This window comes from Somniosus microcephalus, chromosome 7 (assembly GCF_052327205.1).
Source record: "Somniosus microcephalus isolate GS21.2 chromosome 7, FLI_Smic_1.0, whole genome shotgun sequence".
In the NCBI taxonomy this organism is placed as follows: domain Eukaryota; kingdom Metazoa; phylum Chordata; class Chondrichthyes; order Squaliformes; family Somniosidae; genus Somniosus; species Somniosus microcephalus.
In genome coordinates this window covers 3,418,382-3,437,680 of record NC_140993.1, presented here as the reverse complement: position 1 = coordinate 3,437,680, position 19,299 = coordinate 3,418,382, and the positions used below count along the sequence as shown (strand labels likewise).

General features: G+C 43.4%; 1 protein-coding gene across 1 annotated transcript in view; it reads left to right on the top strand.

Moving 5' to 3' along the window:
* The window catches only part of sspo (SCO-spondin), a 546,162-nt gene that overhangs the window by 149,815 nt on the left and 377,048 nt on the right, over nucleotides 1–19,299 (top strand). Inside the window, exons 17-18 of the mRNA XM_085993923.1 lie at nucleotides 430–821; nucleotides 4,186–4,422. Coding sequence (XP_085850049.1) covers nucleotides 430–821; nucleotides 4,186–4,422 — 629 coding nt within the window. The remainder of the gene's footprint in view (nucleotides 1–429; nucleotides 822–4,185; nucleotides 4,423–19,299) is intronic.

The following is a 19,299-nucleotide window of genomic DNA, read 5'->3' as shown; positions in this document are numbered from 1 at the left end:
TCCCAGACGGGGAATGTCTGTGTCTGGCCCAGTCTCTGACGGGAAATGTCTGTGTCTGGGCTAGATGGGGAATGTCTGTGTCTGGCCCAGTCTCAGACGGGAAATGCCTGTGTCTGGGCTAGATGGGGAATGTCTGTGTCTGGGTCGGATGGGGAATGTCTGTCTCTGGGCCAGACGGGGAATGTCTGTCTCTGGGCCAGACGGGGAATGCCTGTGTCTGGCCCAGTCCCAGACGGGGAATGTCTGTGTCTGGCCCAGTCTCCGACGGGAAATGCCTGTGTCTGGGCTAGATGGGGAATGTCTGTGTCTGGGTCGGATGGGGAATGTCTGTCTCTGGGCCAGACGGGGAATATCTGTCTCTGGGCCAGACGGGGAAGGTCTGTGTCTGGCCGTAGCGTCTTGGCTCACCATTAGTTTCCTTGTCCACAGTACCTGCCATCAAGCGGAGTGGCTGTGCGCTGGTCAGTCCTGTGAGCCGTCTCCGCCGTGCCTGGACTCGGAGTTTCCCTGTCTCACTGGCCGCTGTGTGCCGAAGATGTGGGTCTGTGACAATGAAGACGACTGCGGAGATGGGTCCGATGAGTTCTGTGTACCGACATGTGACCCACAGCACTTCCAGTGTGCCAATGGTCAGTGCGTGGCACAGACTGACCACTGCAATGGGCGGCCGGACTGCACTGACCGTTCAGATGAGAGGGACTGCCCGGTCCCCGCCTGCACTGAGGATGAGTTCCGCTGTGGGAGCGGGCGGTGTATCGCCACCGCGCAAGTCTGTGATGGACGCCTGGACTGTGGCTTCGCAGATCACTCTGATGAATCAGGTACGGGGAGAATTACACAGGACACCAGGTATTGAGTATAAAAGGGAGGGCGGGAGACAGACTGCAGCTATAGGAACAGGAGGAGGCCATTCAGCCTCTCGAGCCTGTTCTAACATTCAATTAGATTATGGCTGATCTGTATCTTCAACCCATTTACCACCCTGGTTCCACAACCCTAATACCATCGCCCAACAAAAATCGATCAATCCCAGCCTTGAAAACTCCAATTGACCCCCAGCAACCACAGCCTTTTGGGGGAGAGAGTTCCAGATTTCCACCCCACTTTGTGTGAAGAAGTGCTTCCTGACATCACCCCTGAACGGCCTGGCTCTAATTTTAAGGGTCTGCCCCCTTGTTCTGGACTCCCCCCCCCCCCCCCCCCGCCCCAGAGGAAATAGTTTCTCTCTACCCTACTGAATCCTTTAATCATCTTAAACACCTCACTCTTTCAGTGATTTCTGTACATGGACCCCTAACGCTCTGCTCCCCACCATTCCCAGCTTCTCACCATTTAGAAAATACTCTGATCGATCCATTGAACTCCATCTGCCAGAGCTTTGTCCACTCACTGAAGCTATCGATGTCCCCTTGCAACTCCTGCTCCCGTCCACACTACTGACTGTTCCATCTAACTTAGTGTCATCACCAAACTTGGATAGACAGCTCTCTGTTCCTTCATACAGGGCACAATTTCAAAATTTGCAGCTGACACAAAACTTGGAAGTATAGTGAACAGTGAGGAGGAGAGTGATCGACTTCAGGAAGACACAGACAGGCTGGTGGAATGGGCGGACACGTGGCAGATGAAATTTAACACAGAAAAGTACAAAGTGATACATTTTGGTAGGAAGAACGAGGAGAGGCAATATAAACTAAAGGGTACAATCCTAAAGGGGGTTCATGACCAGAGAGACCTGGGGGTATATGTGCACAAATCATTGAAGGTGGCAGGGCAGGTCGAGAAAGTGGATAAAACATCATACGGGATCCTGGGCTTCATAAATAGAGGTATAGAGTACAAAAGCAGGGAAGTTATGATGAACCTTTATAAAACACTGGTTCGGCCTCAACTGGAGTATTGTGTCCAATTCTGGGCACCGCACTTTAGGAAGGATGTGAAGGCCTTAGAGAGGGTGCAGAAAAGATTTACAAGAATGGTTCCAGGGATGAGGGACTTCAGTTACGTGGATAGACTGGAGAAGCTGGGGTTGTTCTCCTTGGAGCAGAGAAGTTTGAGAGGAGATTTGATCGAGGTGTTCAAAATCATGAGGGGTCTGGACAGAGTAGATAGAGAGAAACTGTTCCCATTGGCGGAAGGGTCGAGAACCAGAGGACACAGATTTAAGGTGATTGGCAAAAGAACCAAAGGCAACACGAGGAAAAACTTTTTTACACAGCGAGTGGTTAGGATCTGGAATGCACTGCCTGAAAGGGTGGTGGAGGCAGATTCAATCACGGCTTTCAATAGGGAGTTGGAGAAGTACCTGAGGGGAAATAATTTGCAGGGCTCCGGGGAAAGGGCGGGGGAGTGGGACTAGCTGAGGTGCTCTTACAGAGAGCCGGCACGGGCTCGACGGGCCGAATGGCCTTCTGTGCTGTAACCATTCTATGATTCTATAAACCTAGTGAAAAGCTGAGGCCCCAGTACAGATCCCTGGGGGACACCACTCGTCACATCCCACCAAGCAGAGAACATTCCCTCTCTCCCCACTCTCTCTCTCTCCTACCTCCCAACCCGTGTCACAAGGTTACCTCCAGTTCAGTGCGGTCTCATTTCGACCAATAATCTCTTGTGTGGAACCTGATCCAATGCCTTCTGGAAGTCCATATAGACACATCCATCGACACTCCCCTGTCCACCATGTTAGTGACCTCCGCAAAACATTCAATCCCATTAGTCAGACATGACGACCCGTCATAACTCCACGCTGACTCACTCCGATCAGCTGAAACCTGCCCACCTACTCAGTCCCTGATGATGCAGTGCCTGCTCACCCTTCCTGATTGCTGTAATTGTGTCTTTTATCAACATTGCACCTCCTCCTCCTTTCCCTATTTCCCTGTGCTTTCCCAAGATCCTATTACCTGGAATATTTATCTGCCAGTCGTGCCCAGGTTGTGATGGCCATCCCCCTTAAGCTGAATTTGTGTTTCTAATTCTCTTGTTTTATTGCTGTTGCCTCGTGTTATTGTATCGAGAACCTTTATCTGGGTATCTCTCCCCACCCTGCCCTTTGCCCTGATGGTGCTCCCTCACTTTTGACCTATCACACTTTATCTTATTTTTCATCATTGCTGTTTTATTGATATTATGCATTTTATTATAACTTCCTGTACCTGTTTCTGAAGCGGGAGTATATCACTTTTTGAATCCTGAGCTTTGCTCGCATCCCTTCTCTTCTCACCTTTAGAATATTATTATTATTACTAATTCCACCCAATTTATTAGTTTAAGGTCCTTTTTACGGCCCTATTCTTTCCGCTAGGACCCTGGCCCCGCCCCGGTTCAGGTGCAGCTCGTCCCAGCAGAACAGCTCCCTCCTGTCGCAGGACTAGAGCTGGTGTCCCATGAAGTGGAACCCCTCCATTCCACACCACTCCTTCAGCCACGTGCTCACCTTCCTTGTCTGTTTGTTCCTGTGCCAATTAGCACGTGGCCCGGGTAATAATCCCAAGATTACCGCCCTCAAGGCCCTGCTGTTTTAATTTAGTTCCTAACTCCTGACACTCCCCCAGCAGGACCTCAAACCCTTTTCCTCCCTATGTCACTGGTCCCAACATGGATCACGACAACTGGATCTTCCCCCTCCCTTTCCAAATTCCTTTTCAGCCGTGTTGTGATATCCCTTATCCTGGGTCCACCCTTTGGGACTCTCGATCGTGGCTGCAGAGGATGCTGTCTATCCCTCTAATTATCAAATCCCCTATAGCTGCAACCTTTCTATACTGCTCCTTCCCCCCACCCCCTCCCTCCCTCCACCCACCACCCCCGTAAACTGCCTCCTGCTCCACGGAGCCTTGGTTTCCTAATTGCCCTCGAGAAGGTGGTGGTGAGCCGCCGCCTTGAACCGCTGCAGTCCGTGTGGTGAAGGTGCTCCCCCAGTGCTGTTAGGGAGGGAGTTCCAGGACTTTGACCCAGCGACGATGAAGGATCAGCCGATATACTTCTAAGTCAGGATGGTCTGTGACTTGGAGGGGAACCTGGAGATGGTGGTGTTCCCATACGGCTGCTGCCCTTGTCCTTCTGCGAGGTGGAGATCGTGGGTTTGGGAGGTGCTGCCGAAGAAGCCTTCTGTATGTAGTCACTGTTGACGGTAAGGATTATTCTGTAAAGATTGTAATTGTCCTTGAACACCCTGTGCAGGTTGTTGGTCTCTGTGTGGAGTGGCAGAGTTCCAGTGTTGGACGGGCCTCTGTATTGCCTACACTCAGAGATGTGATGGTCACGATGATTGCGGAGATTTCAGTGATGAGCATCATTGTGTGTGTAATTCGGGAGAGTTCCAGTGTCCAGACAATCTCTGTCTGAGGAGTGAGCAGGTCTGTGATGGGACGTCAGACTGTGACCCGGGAGTGGATGAACTCGTCTGTCAAACTGAAGGTAAATATTCTGGGGAAAGAAGCAAAAGACAAGAGATGTGAAACTAAAGTAGAAAATGCTGGAAACACTGAGCCAGTCAGTCTCTGTCGCTCATTGACCCTCCACAGATACTGACTGAGCCCTGACAATTCAACATTTTCTCTAAACATTCCACGTTTGGGGCAATGTAACAACTGAGGGCTGATGTGAGAGATGAGGAAGAGTGTTTGGGCTGGAGGATTTGGATCTTGGGAGGAATCGAAGAGGACTGGCCCGAGGGGATTGTGGATGCATGCTTGTAGTAAGTTGGTCCTGGTGTGCAGTTAGATAGGAACAGGAGGAGGCCATTCAGCCCCTCGAGCTGGTTCTACCATTCAATCAGATCATGGCTGGTCTAACAGTGGTTTTGTACAGTATCATATACAATAAGTACTGTGTACACATTGCCTACATGGTGTTGCATTTATAGGATATTGTGTACATATACAGTGAGGTGTGTGCAGTATCAGGTACAGTGAGTGCACATTGTATACAATAGGTGTATGTACAGTAGGTATTAAGCACAGCAGAACAAGAGAACATGCATTTCTATACTGTAGCGCCTTTCACGACCTCTGGACGTCACAAAGCACGTCACAGCCAGTGACGCAGGTTTGAAGTGGAGTCACTGTTGCAATGTAGGGAAACAATCGGATAATCCGCCCACATTTTATAGAGTCGGCCCAGCGGGCCAGGCAGCATCGGGGAGTAACAGTCAACGTTCCGGGTCAAACACTTCGTCAGAACGAGGGGTTCGACTCGAAACAGTCGGATAATCCGCCCACATTTTATAGAGTCGGCTCAGCGGGTCAGGCAGCATCGGGGAGTAACAGTCAACGTTCCGGGTCAAACCCTTCGTCAGATCGAGGGGTTCGACTCGAACCGTTGACTCTGTTTCTCTCTCCTCGATGCTGCCTGACCTGCTGAGTGCTTCCAGCATTTTCTGTTGTTGTTTCAGATTTCCATCATCCGCAGTATTTTGCTTTGTTTTCCATATACACATATACACAGTACGATGTGTACAGTGGGTTATTTTGTACATTGGACGATTTACTACACTAAAGGCGCTACATAAATGCAGGTTGTTGGTATTCTGTGCAGCAGGCTTTGTGTATCAGGCACAGTGGGATTCATGTCTATAGAACACAGGATAGTGTGTAAATAGTGTGTACAGTCAGTGTGTAAATAGCGTGTAGTCAGTGTGTAAATAGTGTGTACAGTCAGTGTGTACAGTCAGTGTGTACAGTCAGTGTGTACAGTCAGTGTGTACAGTCAGTGTGTACAGTCAGTGTGTAAATAGTGTGTACAGTCAGTGTGTACAGTCTGTGTAAATAGTGTGTACAGTCAGTGTGTACAGTCAGTGTACAGCCAGTGTGTACAGTCAGTGTACAGTCAGTGTGTAAATAGTGTGTACAGTCAGTGCGTACAGACAGTAGTGTGTACAGTCAGTGTGTAAATGGTGTGTAGTCAGTGTGTAAATAGTGTGTAGTCAGTGTGTAAATAGTGTGTACAGTCAGTGTATAGTCAGTGTGTACAGTCAGTGCATACAGTCAGTGTGTAAATAGTGTGTACAGTCAGTGCATAGTCAGTGTGTAAATAGTGTGTACAGTCAGTGCATAGTCAGTGTGTAAATAGTGTGTACAGTCAGTGCGTACAGTCAGTGTATAAATAGTGTGTAGTCAGTGTGTAAATAGTGTGTACAGTCAGTGTACAGTCAGTGTGTACAGTCAGTGTGCAAATAGTGTGTACAGTCAGTGCATACAGTCAGTGTGTAAATAGTGTGTACAGTCAGTATGTACAGTCAGTGTGTACAGTCAGTGCGTACAGTCAGTCTGTAAATAGTGTGTAGTCAGTGTGTAAATAGAGTGTACAGTCAGTGTGTACAGTCAGTGTGCAAATAGTGTGTACAGTCAGTGCATACAGTCAGTGTGTAAATAGTGTGTACAGTCAGTGTGTACAGTCAGTGTGTACAGTCAGTGTGTACAGTCAGTGTGTACAGTCAGTGTGTACAGTCAGTGTACAGTCAGTGTGTACAGTCAGTGTGTAAATAATGTGTACAGTCAGTGTGTACAGTCAGTGTGTAAACAGTGTGTACAGTCAGTGCATACAGTCAGTGTAAATAGTGTGTACAGTCAGTATGTACAGTCAGTGTGTACAGTCAGTCCGTACAGTCAGTCTGTAAATAGTGTGTAGTCAGTGTGTAAATAGAGTGTACAGTCAGTGTGTACAGTCAGTGTGTTCAGTCAGTGTGTACAGTCAGTGTGTAAATAGTGTGTACAGTCAGTGTGTACAGTCAGTGTGTAAATAGTGTGTACAGTCAGTGCATACAGTCAGTGTGTAAATAGTATGTACAGTCAGTGTACAGTCACTGCGTACAGTCAGTGTAAATAGTGTGTACAGTCAGTGCATACAGTCAGTGTGTAAATAGTGTGTACAGTCAGTGTGTACAGTCAGTGTGTAAATAGTGTGTACAGTCTGTGTACAGTCTGTGAAAATAGTGTGTACAGTCAGTGCATACAGTCAGTGTGTAAATAGTGTGTACAGTCAGTGTGTAAAGTGTGTACAGTCAGTGTGTAAATAGTGTGTACAGTCAGTGCATACAGACAGTGTGTAAATAGTGTGTACAGTCAGTATGTACAGTCAGTGTGTACAGTCAGTGCGTACAGTCAGTGTGTAAATAGTGTACAGTCAGTGTGTAAATAGAGTGTACAGTCAGTGTGTACAGTCAGTGTGTAAATAGTGTGTACAGTCAGTGTGTACAGTGTGTAAATAGTGTGTACAGTCAGTGCATACAGTCTGTGTAAATAGTGTGTACAGTCAGTGTGTAAATAGTGTGTACAGTCAGTGTGTACAGTCAGTGTGTAAATAGTGTGTACAGTCAGTGCATACAGTCAGTGTGTAAATAGTGTGTACAGTCAGTGTGTACAGTCAGTGTGTAAATAGTGTGTACAGTCAGAGTGTAAATAGTGTGTAGCCAGTGTGTAAATAGTGTGTACAGTCAGTGTGTACAGTCAGTGTGTAAATACTGTGTACAGTCGGTGTGTACAGTCAGTGTGTAAATAGTGTGTACAGTCAGTGTGTACAGTCAGTGTGTAAATAGTGTGTACAGTCAGAGTGTAAATAGTGTGTAGTCAGTGTGTAAATAGTGTGTACAGTCAGTGTGTACAGTCAGAGTGTACAGTCAGTGTGAAAATATTGTGTACAGTCAGTGTACAGTCAGTGTGTAAATAGTGTGCACAGTCAGTGCGTAAATAGTGTGTACAGTCAGTGTGTAAATAGTGTGTACAGTCAGTGCGTACAGTCAGTGTGTAAATAGTGTGTACAGTCAGTGTGTAAATAGTGTACAGTCAGTGTGTAAATAGTGTGTACAGTCAGTGTGTAAATAGTGTGTAGTCAGTGTGTAAATAGTGTGTACAGTCAGTGTGTACAGTCAGTGTGTAAATTGTGTGTACAGTCAGTGTGTACAGTCAGTGTGTACAGTCAGTGTGTAAATAGTGTGTAGTCAGTGTGTAAATAGTGTGTACAGTCAGTGTACAGTCAGTGTACAGTCAGTGTGTACAGTCAGTGCATACAGTCAGTGTGTAAATAGTGTGTACAGTCAGTGCATAGTCAGTGTAAATAGTGTGTACAGTCAGTGCATAGTCAGTGTGTAAATAGTGTGTACAGTCAGTGCGTACAGTCAGTGTATAAATAGTGTGTAGTCAGTGTGTAAATAGTGTGTACAGTCAGTGTACAGTCAGTGTGTACAGTCAGTGTGCAAATAGTGTGTACAGTCAGTGCATACAGTCAGTGTGTAGATAGTGTGTACAGTCAGTATGTACAGTCAGTGTGTACAGTCAGTGCGTACAGTCAGTCTGTAAATAGTGTGTAGTCAGTGTGTAAATAGAGTGTACAGTCAGTGTGTACAGTCAGTGTGTACAGTCAGTGTGTACAGTCAGTGTACAGTCAGTGTGTACAGTCAGTGTGTACAGTCAGTGTGTACAGTCAGTGTGTAAATAGTGTGTACAGTCAGTGTGTACAGTCAGTGTGTAAACAGTGTGTACAGTCAGTGCATACAGTCAGTGTGTAAATAGTGTGTACAGTCAGTATGTACAGTCAGTGTGTACAGTCAGTGCGTACAGTCAGTCTGTAAATAGTGTGTAGTCAGTGTGTAAATAGAGTGTACAGTCAGTGTGTACAGTCAGTGTGTTCAGTCAGTGTGTACAGTCAGTGTGTAAATAGTGTGTACAGTCAGTGTGTACAGTCAGTGTGTAAATAGTGTGTACAGTCAGTGTGTAAATAGTATGTACAGTCAGTGTGTACAGTCACTGCGTACAGTCAGTGTGTAAATAGTGTGTACAGTCAGTGCATACAGTCAGTGTGTAAATAGTGTGTACAGTCAGTGTGTACAGTCAGTGTGTAAATAGTGTGTACAGTCAGTGTGTACAGTCTGTGAAAATAGTGTGTACAGTCAGTGCATACAGTCAGTGTGTAAATAGTGTGTACAGTCAGTGTGTAAAGTGTGTACAGTCAGTGTGTAAATAGTGTGTACAGTCAGTGCATACAGACAGTGTGTAAATAGTGTGTACAGTCAGTATGTACAGTCAGTGTGTACAGTCAGTGCGTACAGTCAGTGTGTAAATAGTGTACAGTCAGTGCATACAGTCAGTGTGTAAATAGAGTGTACAGTCAGTGTGTACAGTCAGTGTGTAAATAGTGTGTACAGTCAGTGTGTACAGTGTGTAAATAGTGTGTACAGTCAGTGCATACAGTCAGTGTGTAAATAGTGTGTACAGTCAGTGTGTAAATAGTGTGTACAGTCAGTGTGTACAGTCAGTGTGTAAATAGTGTGTACAGTCTGTGTACAGTCAGTGTGTAAATAGTGTGTACAGTCAGTGTGTACAGTCAGTGTGTAAATAGTGTGTACAGTCAGTGCATACAGTCAGTGTGTAAATTGTGTGTACAGTCAGTGTGTACAGTCAGTGTGTAAATAGTGTGTACAGTCAGTGTGTACAGCCAGTGCGTACAGTGTGTAAATAGTGTGTACAGTGTAAATAGTGTGTAGTCAGTGTGTACAGTCAGTGTGTAAATAGTGTGTACAGTCAGTGTGTACAGTCAGTGTGGAAATAGTGTATACAGTCAGTGTGTACAGTCAGTGTGTACAATCAGTGTGTACAGTCAGTGTGTAAATAGTGTGTACAGTCAGTGCGTACAGTCAGTGTGTAAATAGTGTGTAGTCAGTGTGTAAATAGTGTGTACAGTCAGTGTGTGAATAGTGTGTACAGTCAGTGTGTAAATAGTGTGTACAGTCAGTGTGTACAGTCAGTGTGTACAGTCAGTGTGTACAGTCAGTGTGTAAATAGTGCATACAGTCAGTGTGTACAGTCAGTGCGTACAGTGTGTAACAGTGTGTAAATAGTGTGTACAGTCGGTGTGTAAATAGTGTGTAGTCAGTGTGTAAATAGTGTGTACAGTCAGTGTGTAAATAGTGCGTACAGTCAGTATGTACAGTCAGTGTGTAAATAGTGTGTACAGTCAGTGTGTACAATCAGTGTGTAAATAGTGTGCACAGTCAGTGTGTACAGTCAGTATGTAGTCAGTTTGTAAATGGTGTGTACAGTCAGTGCGTACAGTCAATGTATAAATAGTGTGTAGTCAGTGTGTAAATAGAGTGTACAGTCAGTGTGTACAGTCAGTGTGTAAATACTGTGTACAGTCGGTGTGTACAGTCAGTGTGTAAATAGTGTGTACAGTCAGTGTGTACAGTCAGTGTGTAAATAGTGTGTACAGTCGGTGTGTACAGTCAGTGTGTAAATACTGTGTACAGTCGGTGTGTACAGTCAGTGTGTAAATAGTGTGTACAGTCAGTGTGTACAGTCAGTGTGTAAATAGTGTGTACAGTCAGAGTGTAAATAGTGTGTAGTCAGTGTGTAAATAGTGTGTACAGTCAGTGTGTACAGTCAGTGTGTAAATTGTGTGTACAGTCAGTGTGTACAGTCAGTGTGTACAGTCAGTGTGTAAATAGTGTGTACAGTCAGTGTGTACAGCCAGTGCGTACAGTCAGTGTGTAAATAGTGTGTACAGTGTAAATAGTGTGTAGTCAGTGTGTACAGTCAGTGTGTGAATAGTGTGTACAGTCAGTGTGTAAATAGTGTGTACAGTCAGTGTGTACAGTCAGTGTGTAAATAGTGCATACAGTCAGTGTGTACAGTCAGTGCGTACAGTGTGTAACAGTGTGTAAATAGTGTGTACAGTCGGTGTGTAAATAGTGTGTAGTCAGTGTGTAAATAGTGTGTACAGTCAGTGTGTAAATAGTGCGTACAGTCAGTGTGTAAATAGTATGTACAGTCAGTGTGTACAATCAGTGTGTAAATAGTGTGTACAGTCAGTATGTAGTCAGTTTGTAAATGGTGTGTACAGTCAGTGCGTACAGTCAATGTATAAATAGTGTGTAGTCAGTGTGTAAATAGTGTACAGTCAGTGTGTACAGTCAGTGTGTACAGTCAGTGTGTACAGTCAGTGTGTAAATACTGTGTACAGTCGGTGTGTACAGTCAGTGTGTAAATAGTGTGTACAGTCAGTGTGTACAGTCAGTGTATAAATAGTGTGTACAGTCACTACAGTCAGTGTGTACAGTCAGTATGTAACAGTGTGTAAATAGTGTGTACAGTCAGTGTGTAAATAGTGTGTAGTCAGTGTGTAAATAGTGTGTACCGTCAGTGTGTAAATAGTGTGTACAGTCATTGTGTAAATAGTGTGTAGTCAGTGTGTAAATAGTGTGTACAGTCAGTGCGTAAATAGTGTGTACAGTCAGTGCGTACAGTCAGTGTGTAAATAGTGTGTACAGTCAGTGTGTACAGTCAGTGTGTAAATAGTGTGTACAGTCAGTATGTACAGTCAGTGTGTAAATGGTGTGTACAGTCAGTGCGTACAGTCAGTGTGTAAATAGTGTGTACAGTCAGTGCATACAGTCAGTGTGTAAAGTGTGTAGTCAGTGTGTAAATAGTGTGTACAGTCAGTGTGTACAGTCAGTGTGTACAGTGTGTAAATAGTGTGTGCAGTCAGTGTGTACAGTCAGTGTGTAAATAGTGTGTACAGTCAGTATGTACAGTCAGTGTGTAAATGGTGTGTACAGTCAGTGCGTACAGTCAGTGCGTACAGTCAGTGTGTAAATAGTGTGTAGTCAGTGTGTAGTCAGTGTGTAAATAATGTGTACAGTCAGATTGTACAGTCAGTGTGTACAGTCTGTGTAAGTAGTGTGTACAGTCAGTGTGTAAATAGTGTGTACAGTCAGTGCGTACAGTCAGTGTATAAATAGTGTGTAGTCAGTGTGTAAATAGTGTGTACAGTCAGTGTGTACAGTCAGTGTGTAAATAGTGTGTACAGTCAGTGTGTACAGTGTGTAAATAGTGTGTACAGTCAGTGCATACAGTCTGTGTAAATAGTGTGTACAGTCAGTGTGTAAATAGTGTGTACAGTCAGTGTGTACAGTCAGTGTGTAAATAGTGTGTACAGTCAGTGCACACAGTCAGTGTGTAAATAGAGTGTACAGTCAGTGTGTACAGTCAGTGTGTAAATAGTGTGTACAGTCAGTGTGTACAGTGTGTAAATAGTGTGTACAGTCAGTGCATACAGTCTGTGTAAATAGTGTGTACAGTCAGTGTGTAAATAGTGTGTACAGTCAGTGTGTACAGTCAGTGTGTAAATAGTGTGTACAGTCAGTGCATACAGTCAGTGTGTAAATAGTGTGTACAGTCAGTGTGTACAGTCAGTGTGTAAATAGTGTGTACAGTCAGAGTGTAAATAGTGTGTAGTCAGTGTGTAAATAGTGTGTACAGTCAGTGTGTACAGTCAGTGTGTAAATACTGTGTACAGTCGGTGTGTAAATAGTGTGTACAGTCAGTGTGTACAGTCAGTGTGTAAATAGTGTGTACAGTCAGAGTGTAAATAGTGTGTAGTCAGTGTGTAAATAGTGTGTACAGTCAGTGTGTACAGTCAGTGTGTAAATAGTGTGTACAGTCAGTGTACAGTCAGTGTGAAAATATTGTGTACAGTCAGTGTACAGTCAGTGTGTAAATAGTGTGCACAGTCAGTGCGTAAATAGTGTGTACAGTCAGTGTGTAAATAGTGTGTACAGTCAGTGCGTACAGTCAGTGTGTAAATAGTGTGTACAGTCAGTGTGTAAATAGTGTAGTCAGTGTGTAAATAGTGTGTACAGTCAGTGTGTAAATAGTGTGTAGTCAGTGTGTAAATAGTGTGTACAGTCAGTGTGTACAGTCAGTGTGCAAATAGTGTGTACAGTCAGAGTGTAAATAGTGTGTAGTCAGTGTAAATAGTGTGTACAGTCAGTGTGTACAGTCAGTGTGTAAATTGTGTGTACAGTCAGTGTGTACAGTCAGTGTGTACAGTCAGTGTGTAAATAGTGTGTAGTCAGTGTGTAAATAGTGTGTACAGTCAGTGTACAGTCAGTGTATAGTCAGTGTGTACAGTCAGTGCATACAGTCAGTGTGTAAATAGTGTGTACAGTCAGTGCATAGTCAGTGTGTAAATAGTGTGTACAGTCAGTGCATAGTCAGTGTGTAAATAGTGTGTACAGTCAGTGCGTACAGTCAGTGTATAAATAGTGTGTAGTCTGTGTGTAAATAGTGTGTACAGTCAGTGTGTACAGTCAGTGTGCAAATAGTGTGTACAGTCAGTGCATACAGTCAGTGTGTAAATAGTGTGTACAGTCAGTATGTACAGTCAGTGTGTACAGTCAGTGCGTACAGTCAGTCTGTAAATAGTGTGTAGTCAGTGTGTAAATAGAGTGTACAGTCAGTGTGTACAGTCAGTGTGTACAGTCAGTGTGTACAGTCAGTGTGTACAGTCAGTGTGTACAGTCAGTGTGTACAGTCAGTGTGTAAATAGTGTGTACAGTCAGTGTGTACAGTCAGTGTGTAAACAGTGTGTACAGTCAGTGCATACAGTCAGTGTGTAAATAGTGTGTACAGTCAGTATGTACAGTCAGTGTGTACAGTCAGTGCGTACAGTCAGTCTGTAAATAGTGTGTAGTCAGTGTGTAAATAGAGTGTACAGTCAGTGTGTACAGTCAGTGTGTTCAGTCAGTGTGTACAGTCAGTGTGTAAATAGTGTGTACAGTCAGTGTGTACAGTCAGTGTGTAAATAGTGTGTACAGTCAGTGCATACAGTCAGTGTGTAAATAGTATGTACAGTCAGTGTGTACAGTCACTGCGTACAGTCAGTGTGTAAATAGTGTGTACAGTCAGTGCATACAGTCAGTGTGTAAATAGTGTGTACAGTCAGTGTGTACAGTCAGTGTGTAAATAGTGTGTACAGTCAGTGTGTACAGTCTGTGAAAATAGTGTGTACAGTCTGTGCATACAGTCAGTGTGTAAATAGTGTGTACAGTCAGTGTGTAAAGTGTGTACAGTCAGTGTGTAAATAGTGTGTACAGTCAGTGCATACAGACAGTGTGTAAATAGTGTGTACAGTCAGTATGTACAGTCAGTGTGTACAGTCAGTGCGTACAGTCAGTGTGTAAATAGTGTACAGTCAGTGCATACAGTCAGTGTGTAAATAGTGTACAGTCAGTGTGTACAGTCAGTGTGTAAATAGTGTGTACAGTCAGTGTGTACAGTGTGTAAATAGTGTGTACAGTCAGTGCATACAGTCAGTGTGTAAATAGTGTGTACAGTCAGTGTGTAAATAGTGTGTACAGTCAGTGTGTACAGTCAGTGTGTAAATAGTGTGTACAGTCAGTGCATACAGTCAGTGTGTAAATAGTGTGTACAGTCAGTGTGTACAGTCAGTGTGTAAATAGTGTGTACAGTCAGTGTGTACAGTCAGTGTGTAAATAGTGTGTAGTCAGTGTGTAAATAGTGTGTACAGGCAGTGTGTACAGGCAGTGTGTAAATAGTGTGTACAGTCAGTGTACAGTCAGTGTGAAAATATTGTGTACAGTCAGTGTACAGTCAGTGTGTAAATAGTGTGCACAGTCAGTGCGTAAATAGTGTGTACAGTCAGTGTGTAAATAGTGTGTACAGTCAGTGCGTACAGTCAGTGTGTAAATAGTGTGTACAGTCAGTGTGTAAATAGTGTACAGTCAGTGTGTAAATAGTGTGTACAGTCAGTGTGCAAATAGTGTGTACAGTCAGAGTGTAAATAGTGTGTAGTCAGTGTGTAAATAGTGTGTACAGTCAGTGTGTACAGTCAGTGTGTAAATTGTGTGTACAGTCAGTGTGTAAATAGTGTGTACAGTCAGTGTGTACAGCCAGTGCGTACAGTGTGTAAATAGTGTGTACAGTGTAAATAGTGTGTAGTCAGTGTGTACAGTCAGTGTGTAAATAGTGTGTACAGTCAGTGCGTACAGTCAGTGTGTAAATAGTGTGTACAGTCAGTGTGTACAGTCAGTGTGGAAATAGTGTGTACAGTCAGTGTGTACAGTCAGTGTGTACAATCAGTGTGTACAGTCAGTGTGTAAATAGTGTGTACAGTCAGTGCGTACAGTCAGTGTGTAAATAGTGTGTAGTCAGTGTGTAAATAGTGTGTACAGTCAGTGTGTGAATAGTGTGTACAGTCAGTGTGTAAATAGTGTGTACAGTCAGTGTGTACAGTCAGTGTGTACAGTCAGTGTGTAAATAGTGCATACAGTCAGTGTGTACAGTCAGTGCGTACAGTGTGTAACAGTGTGTAAATAGTGTGTACAGTCGGTGTGTAAATAGTGTGTAGTCAGTGTGTAAATAGTGTGTACAGTCAGTGTGTAAATAGTGCGTACAGTCAGTATGTACAGTCAGTGTGTAAATAGTGTGTACAGTCAGTGTGTACAATCAGTGTGTAAATAGTGTGCACAGTCAGTGTGTACAGTCAGTATGTAGTCAGTTTGTAAATGGTGTGTACAGTCAGTGCGTACAGTCAATGTATAAATAGTGTGTAGTCAGTGTGTAAATAGAGTGTACAGTCAGTGTGTACAGTCAGTGTGTAAATACTGTGTACAGTCGGTGTGTACAGTCAGTGTGTAAATAGTGTGTACAGTCAGTGTGTACAGTCAGTGTGTAAATAGTGTGTACAGTCAGAGTGTAAATAGTGTGTAGTCAGTGTGTAAATAGTGTGTACAGTCAGTGTGTACAGTCAGTGTGTACAGTCAGTGTGTAAATTGTGTGTACAGTCAGTGTGTACAGTCAGTGTGTAAATAGTGTGTACAGTCAGTGTGTACAGCCAGTGCGTACAGTCAGTGTGTAAATAGTGTGTACAGTGTAAATAGTGTGTAGTCAGTGTGTACAGTCAGTGTGTGAATAGTGTGTACAGTCAGTGTGTAAATAGTGTGTACAGTCAGTGTGTACAGTCAGTGTGTAAATAGTGCATACAGTCAGTGTGTACAGTCAGTGCGTACAGTGTGTAACAGTGTGTAAATAGTGTGTACAGTCAGTGTGTAAATAGTGTGTAGTCAGTGTGTAAATAGTGTGTACAGTCAGTGTGTAAATAGTGCATACAGTCAGTATGTACAGTCAGTGTGTAAATAGTGTGTACAGTCAGTGTGTACAATCAGTGTGTAAATAGTGTGTACAGTCAGTATGTAGTCAGTTTGTAAATGGTGTGTACAGTCAGTGCGTACAGTCAATGTATAAATAGTGTGTAGTCAGTGTGTAAATAGAGTGTACAGTCAGTGTGTACAGTCAGTGTGTACAGTCAGTGTGTACAGTCAGTGTGTAAATACTGTGTACAGTCGGTGTGTACAGTCAGTGTGTAAATAGTGTGTACAGTCAGTGTGTACAGTCAGTGTATAAATAGTGTGTACAGTCACTGTACAGTCAGTGTGTACAGTCAGTATGTAACAGTGTGTAAATAGTGTGTACAGTCAGTGTGTAAATAGTGTGTAGTCAGTGTGTAAATAGTGTGTACCGTCAGTGTGTAAATAGTGTGTACAGTCATTGTGTAAATAGTGTGTAGTCAGTGTGTAAATAGTGTGTACAGTCAGTGCGTAAATAGTGTGTACAGTCAGTGCGTACAGTCAGTGTGTAAATAGTGTGTACAGTCAGTGTGTACAGTCAGTGTGTAAATAGTGTGTACAGTCAGTATGTACAGTCAGTGTGTAAATGGTGTGTACAGTCAGTGCGTACAGTCAGTGTGTAAATAGTGTGTACAGTCAGTGCATACAGTCAGTGTGTAAAGTGTGTAGTCAGTGTGTAAATAGTGTGTACAGTCAGTGTGTACAGTGTGTAAATAGTGTGTACAGTCAGTGTGTACAGTCAGTGTGTAAATAGTGTGTACAGTCAGTATGTACAGTCAGTGTGTAAATGGTGTGTACAGTCAGTGCGTACAGTCAGTGCGTACAGTCAGTGCGTACAGTCAGTGTGTAAATAGTGTGTAGTCAGTGTGTAGTCAGTGTGTAAATAATGTGTACAGTCAGATTGTACAGTCAGTGTGTACAGTCTGTGTAAGTAGTGTGTACAGTCAGTGTGTAAATAGTGTGTAGTCAGTATGTAAATAGTGTGTACAGTCAGTGTGCAAATAGTGTGTACAGTCAGAGTGTAAATAGTGTGTAGTCAGTGTGTAAATAGTGTGTACAGTCAGTGTGTACAGTCAGTGTGTAAATTGTGTGTACAGTCAGTGTGTACAGTCAGTGTGTAAATAGTGTGTACAGTCAGTGTGTACAGCCAGTGCGTACAGTCAGTGTGTAAATAGTGTGTACAGTGTAAATAGTGTGTAGTCAGTGTGTACAGTCAGTGTGTAAATAGTGTGTACAGTCAGTGCGTACAGTCAGTGTGTAAATAGTGTGTACAGTCAGTGTGTACAGTCAGTGTGGAAATAGTGTATACAGTCAGTGTGTACAATCAGTGTGTACAGTCAGTGTGTAAATAGTGTGTACAGTCAGTGCGTACAGTCAGTGTGTAAATCGTGTGTAGTCAGTGTGTAAATAGTGTGTACAGTCAGTGTGTGAATAGTGTGTACAGTCAGTGTGTACAGTCAGTGTGTACAGTCAGTGTGTACAGTCAGTGTGTACAGTCAGTGTGTAAATAGTGCATACAGTCAGTGTGTACAGTCAGTGCGTACAGTGTGTAACTGTGTAAATAGTGTGTACAGTCGGTGTGTAAATAGTGTGTAGTCAGTGTGTAAATAGTGTGTACAGTCAGTGTGTAAATAGTGCGTACAGTCAGTATGTACAGTCAGTGTGTAAATAGCGTGTACAGTCAGTGTGTACAATCAGTGTGTAAATAGTGTGTACAGTCAGTGTGTACAGTCAGTATGTAGTCAGTTTGTAAATGGTGTGTACAGTCAGTGCGTACAGTCAATGTATAAATAGTGTGTAGTCAGTGTGTAAATAGAGTGTACAGTCAGTGTGTAAATACTGTGTACAGTCGGTGTGTACAGTCAGTGTGTAAATAGTGTGTACAGTCAGTGTAAATAGTGTGTAGTCAGTGTGTAAATAGTGTGTACAGTCAGTGTGTACAGTCAGTGTGTAAGTAGTGTGTACAGTCAGTGCGTACAGTCAGTGTGTAAACAGTGTGTACAGTCAGTGTGTACAGTCAGTGTGGAAATAGTGTATACAGTCAGTGTGTACAGTCAGTGTGTACAATCAGTGTGTACAGTCAGTGTGTAAATAGTGTGTACAGTCAGTGCGTACAGTCAGTGTGTAAATAGTGTGTAGTCAGTGTGTAAATAGTGTGTACAGGCAGTGTGTGAATAGTGTGTACAGTCAGTGTGTAAATAGTGTGTACAGTCAGTGTGTACAGTCAGTGTGTAAATAGTGCATACAGTCAGTGTGTACAGTCAGTGCGTACAGTGTGTAACAGTGTGTAAATGGTGTGTACAGTCGGTGTGTAAATAGTGTGTAGTCAGTGTGTAAATAGTGTGTACAGTCAGTGTGTAAATAGTGCGTACAGTCAGTATGTACAGTCAGTGTGTAAATAGTGTGTACAGTCAGTGTGTACAGTCAGTATGTAGTCAGTTTGTAAATGGTGTGTACAGTCAGTGCGTACAGTCAATGTATAAATAGTGTGTAGTCAGTGTGTAAATAGAGTGTACAGTCAGTGTGTACAGTCAGTGTGTAAATACTGTGTACAGTCGGTGTGTACAGTCAGTGTGTAAATAGTGTGTACAGTCAGTGTGTACAGTCAGTGTATAAATAGTGTGTACAGTCACTGTACAGTCAGTGTGTACAGTCAGTATGTAACAGTGTGTAAATAGTGTGTACAGTCAGTGTGTAAATAGTGTGTAGTCAGTGTGTAAATAGTGTGTACCGTCAGTGTGTAAATAGTGTGTACAGTCATTGTGTAAATAGTGTGTAGTCAGTGTGTAAATAGTGTGTACAGTCAGTGCGTAAATAGTGTGTACAGTCAGTGCGTACAGTCAGTGTGTAAATAGTGTGTACAGTCAGTGTGTACAGTCAGTGTGTAAATAGTGTGTACAGTCAGTATGTACAGTCAGTGTGTAAATGGTGTGTACAGTCAGTGCGTACAGTCAGTGTGTAAATAGTGTGTACAGTCAGTGCATACAGTCAGTGTGTAAAGTGTGTAGTCAGTGTGTAAATAGTGTGTACAGTCAGTGTGTACAGTCAGTGTGTAAATAGTGTGTACAGTCAGTATGTACAGTCAGTGTGTAAATGGTGTGTACAGTCAGTGCGTACAGTCAGTGTGTAAATAGTGTGTAGTCAGTGTGTAGTCAGTGTGTAAATAATGTGTACAGTCAGATTGTACAGTCAGTGTGTACAGTCTGTGTAAGTAGTGTGTACAGTCAGTGTGTAAATAGTGTGTACAGTCAGTGCGTACAGTCAGTGTATAAATAGTGTGTAGTCAGTGTGTAAATAGTGTGTACAGTCAGTGTGTACAGTATGTAAATAGTGTGTACAGTCAGTGTGTACAGTCAGTGTGTAAATAGTGTGTA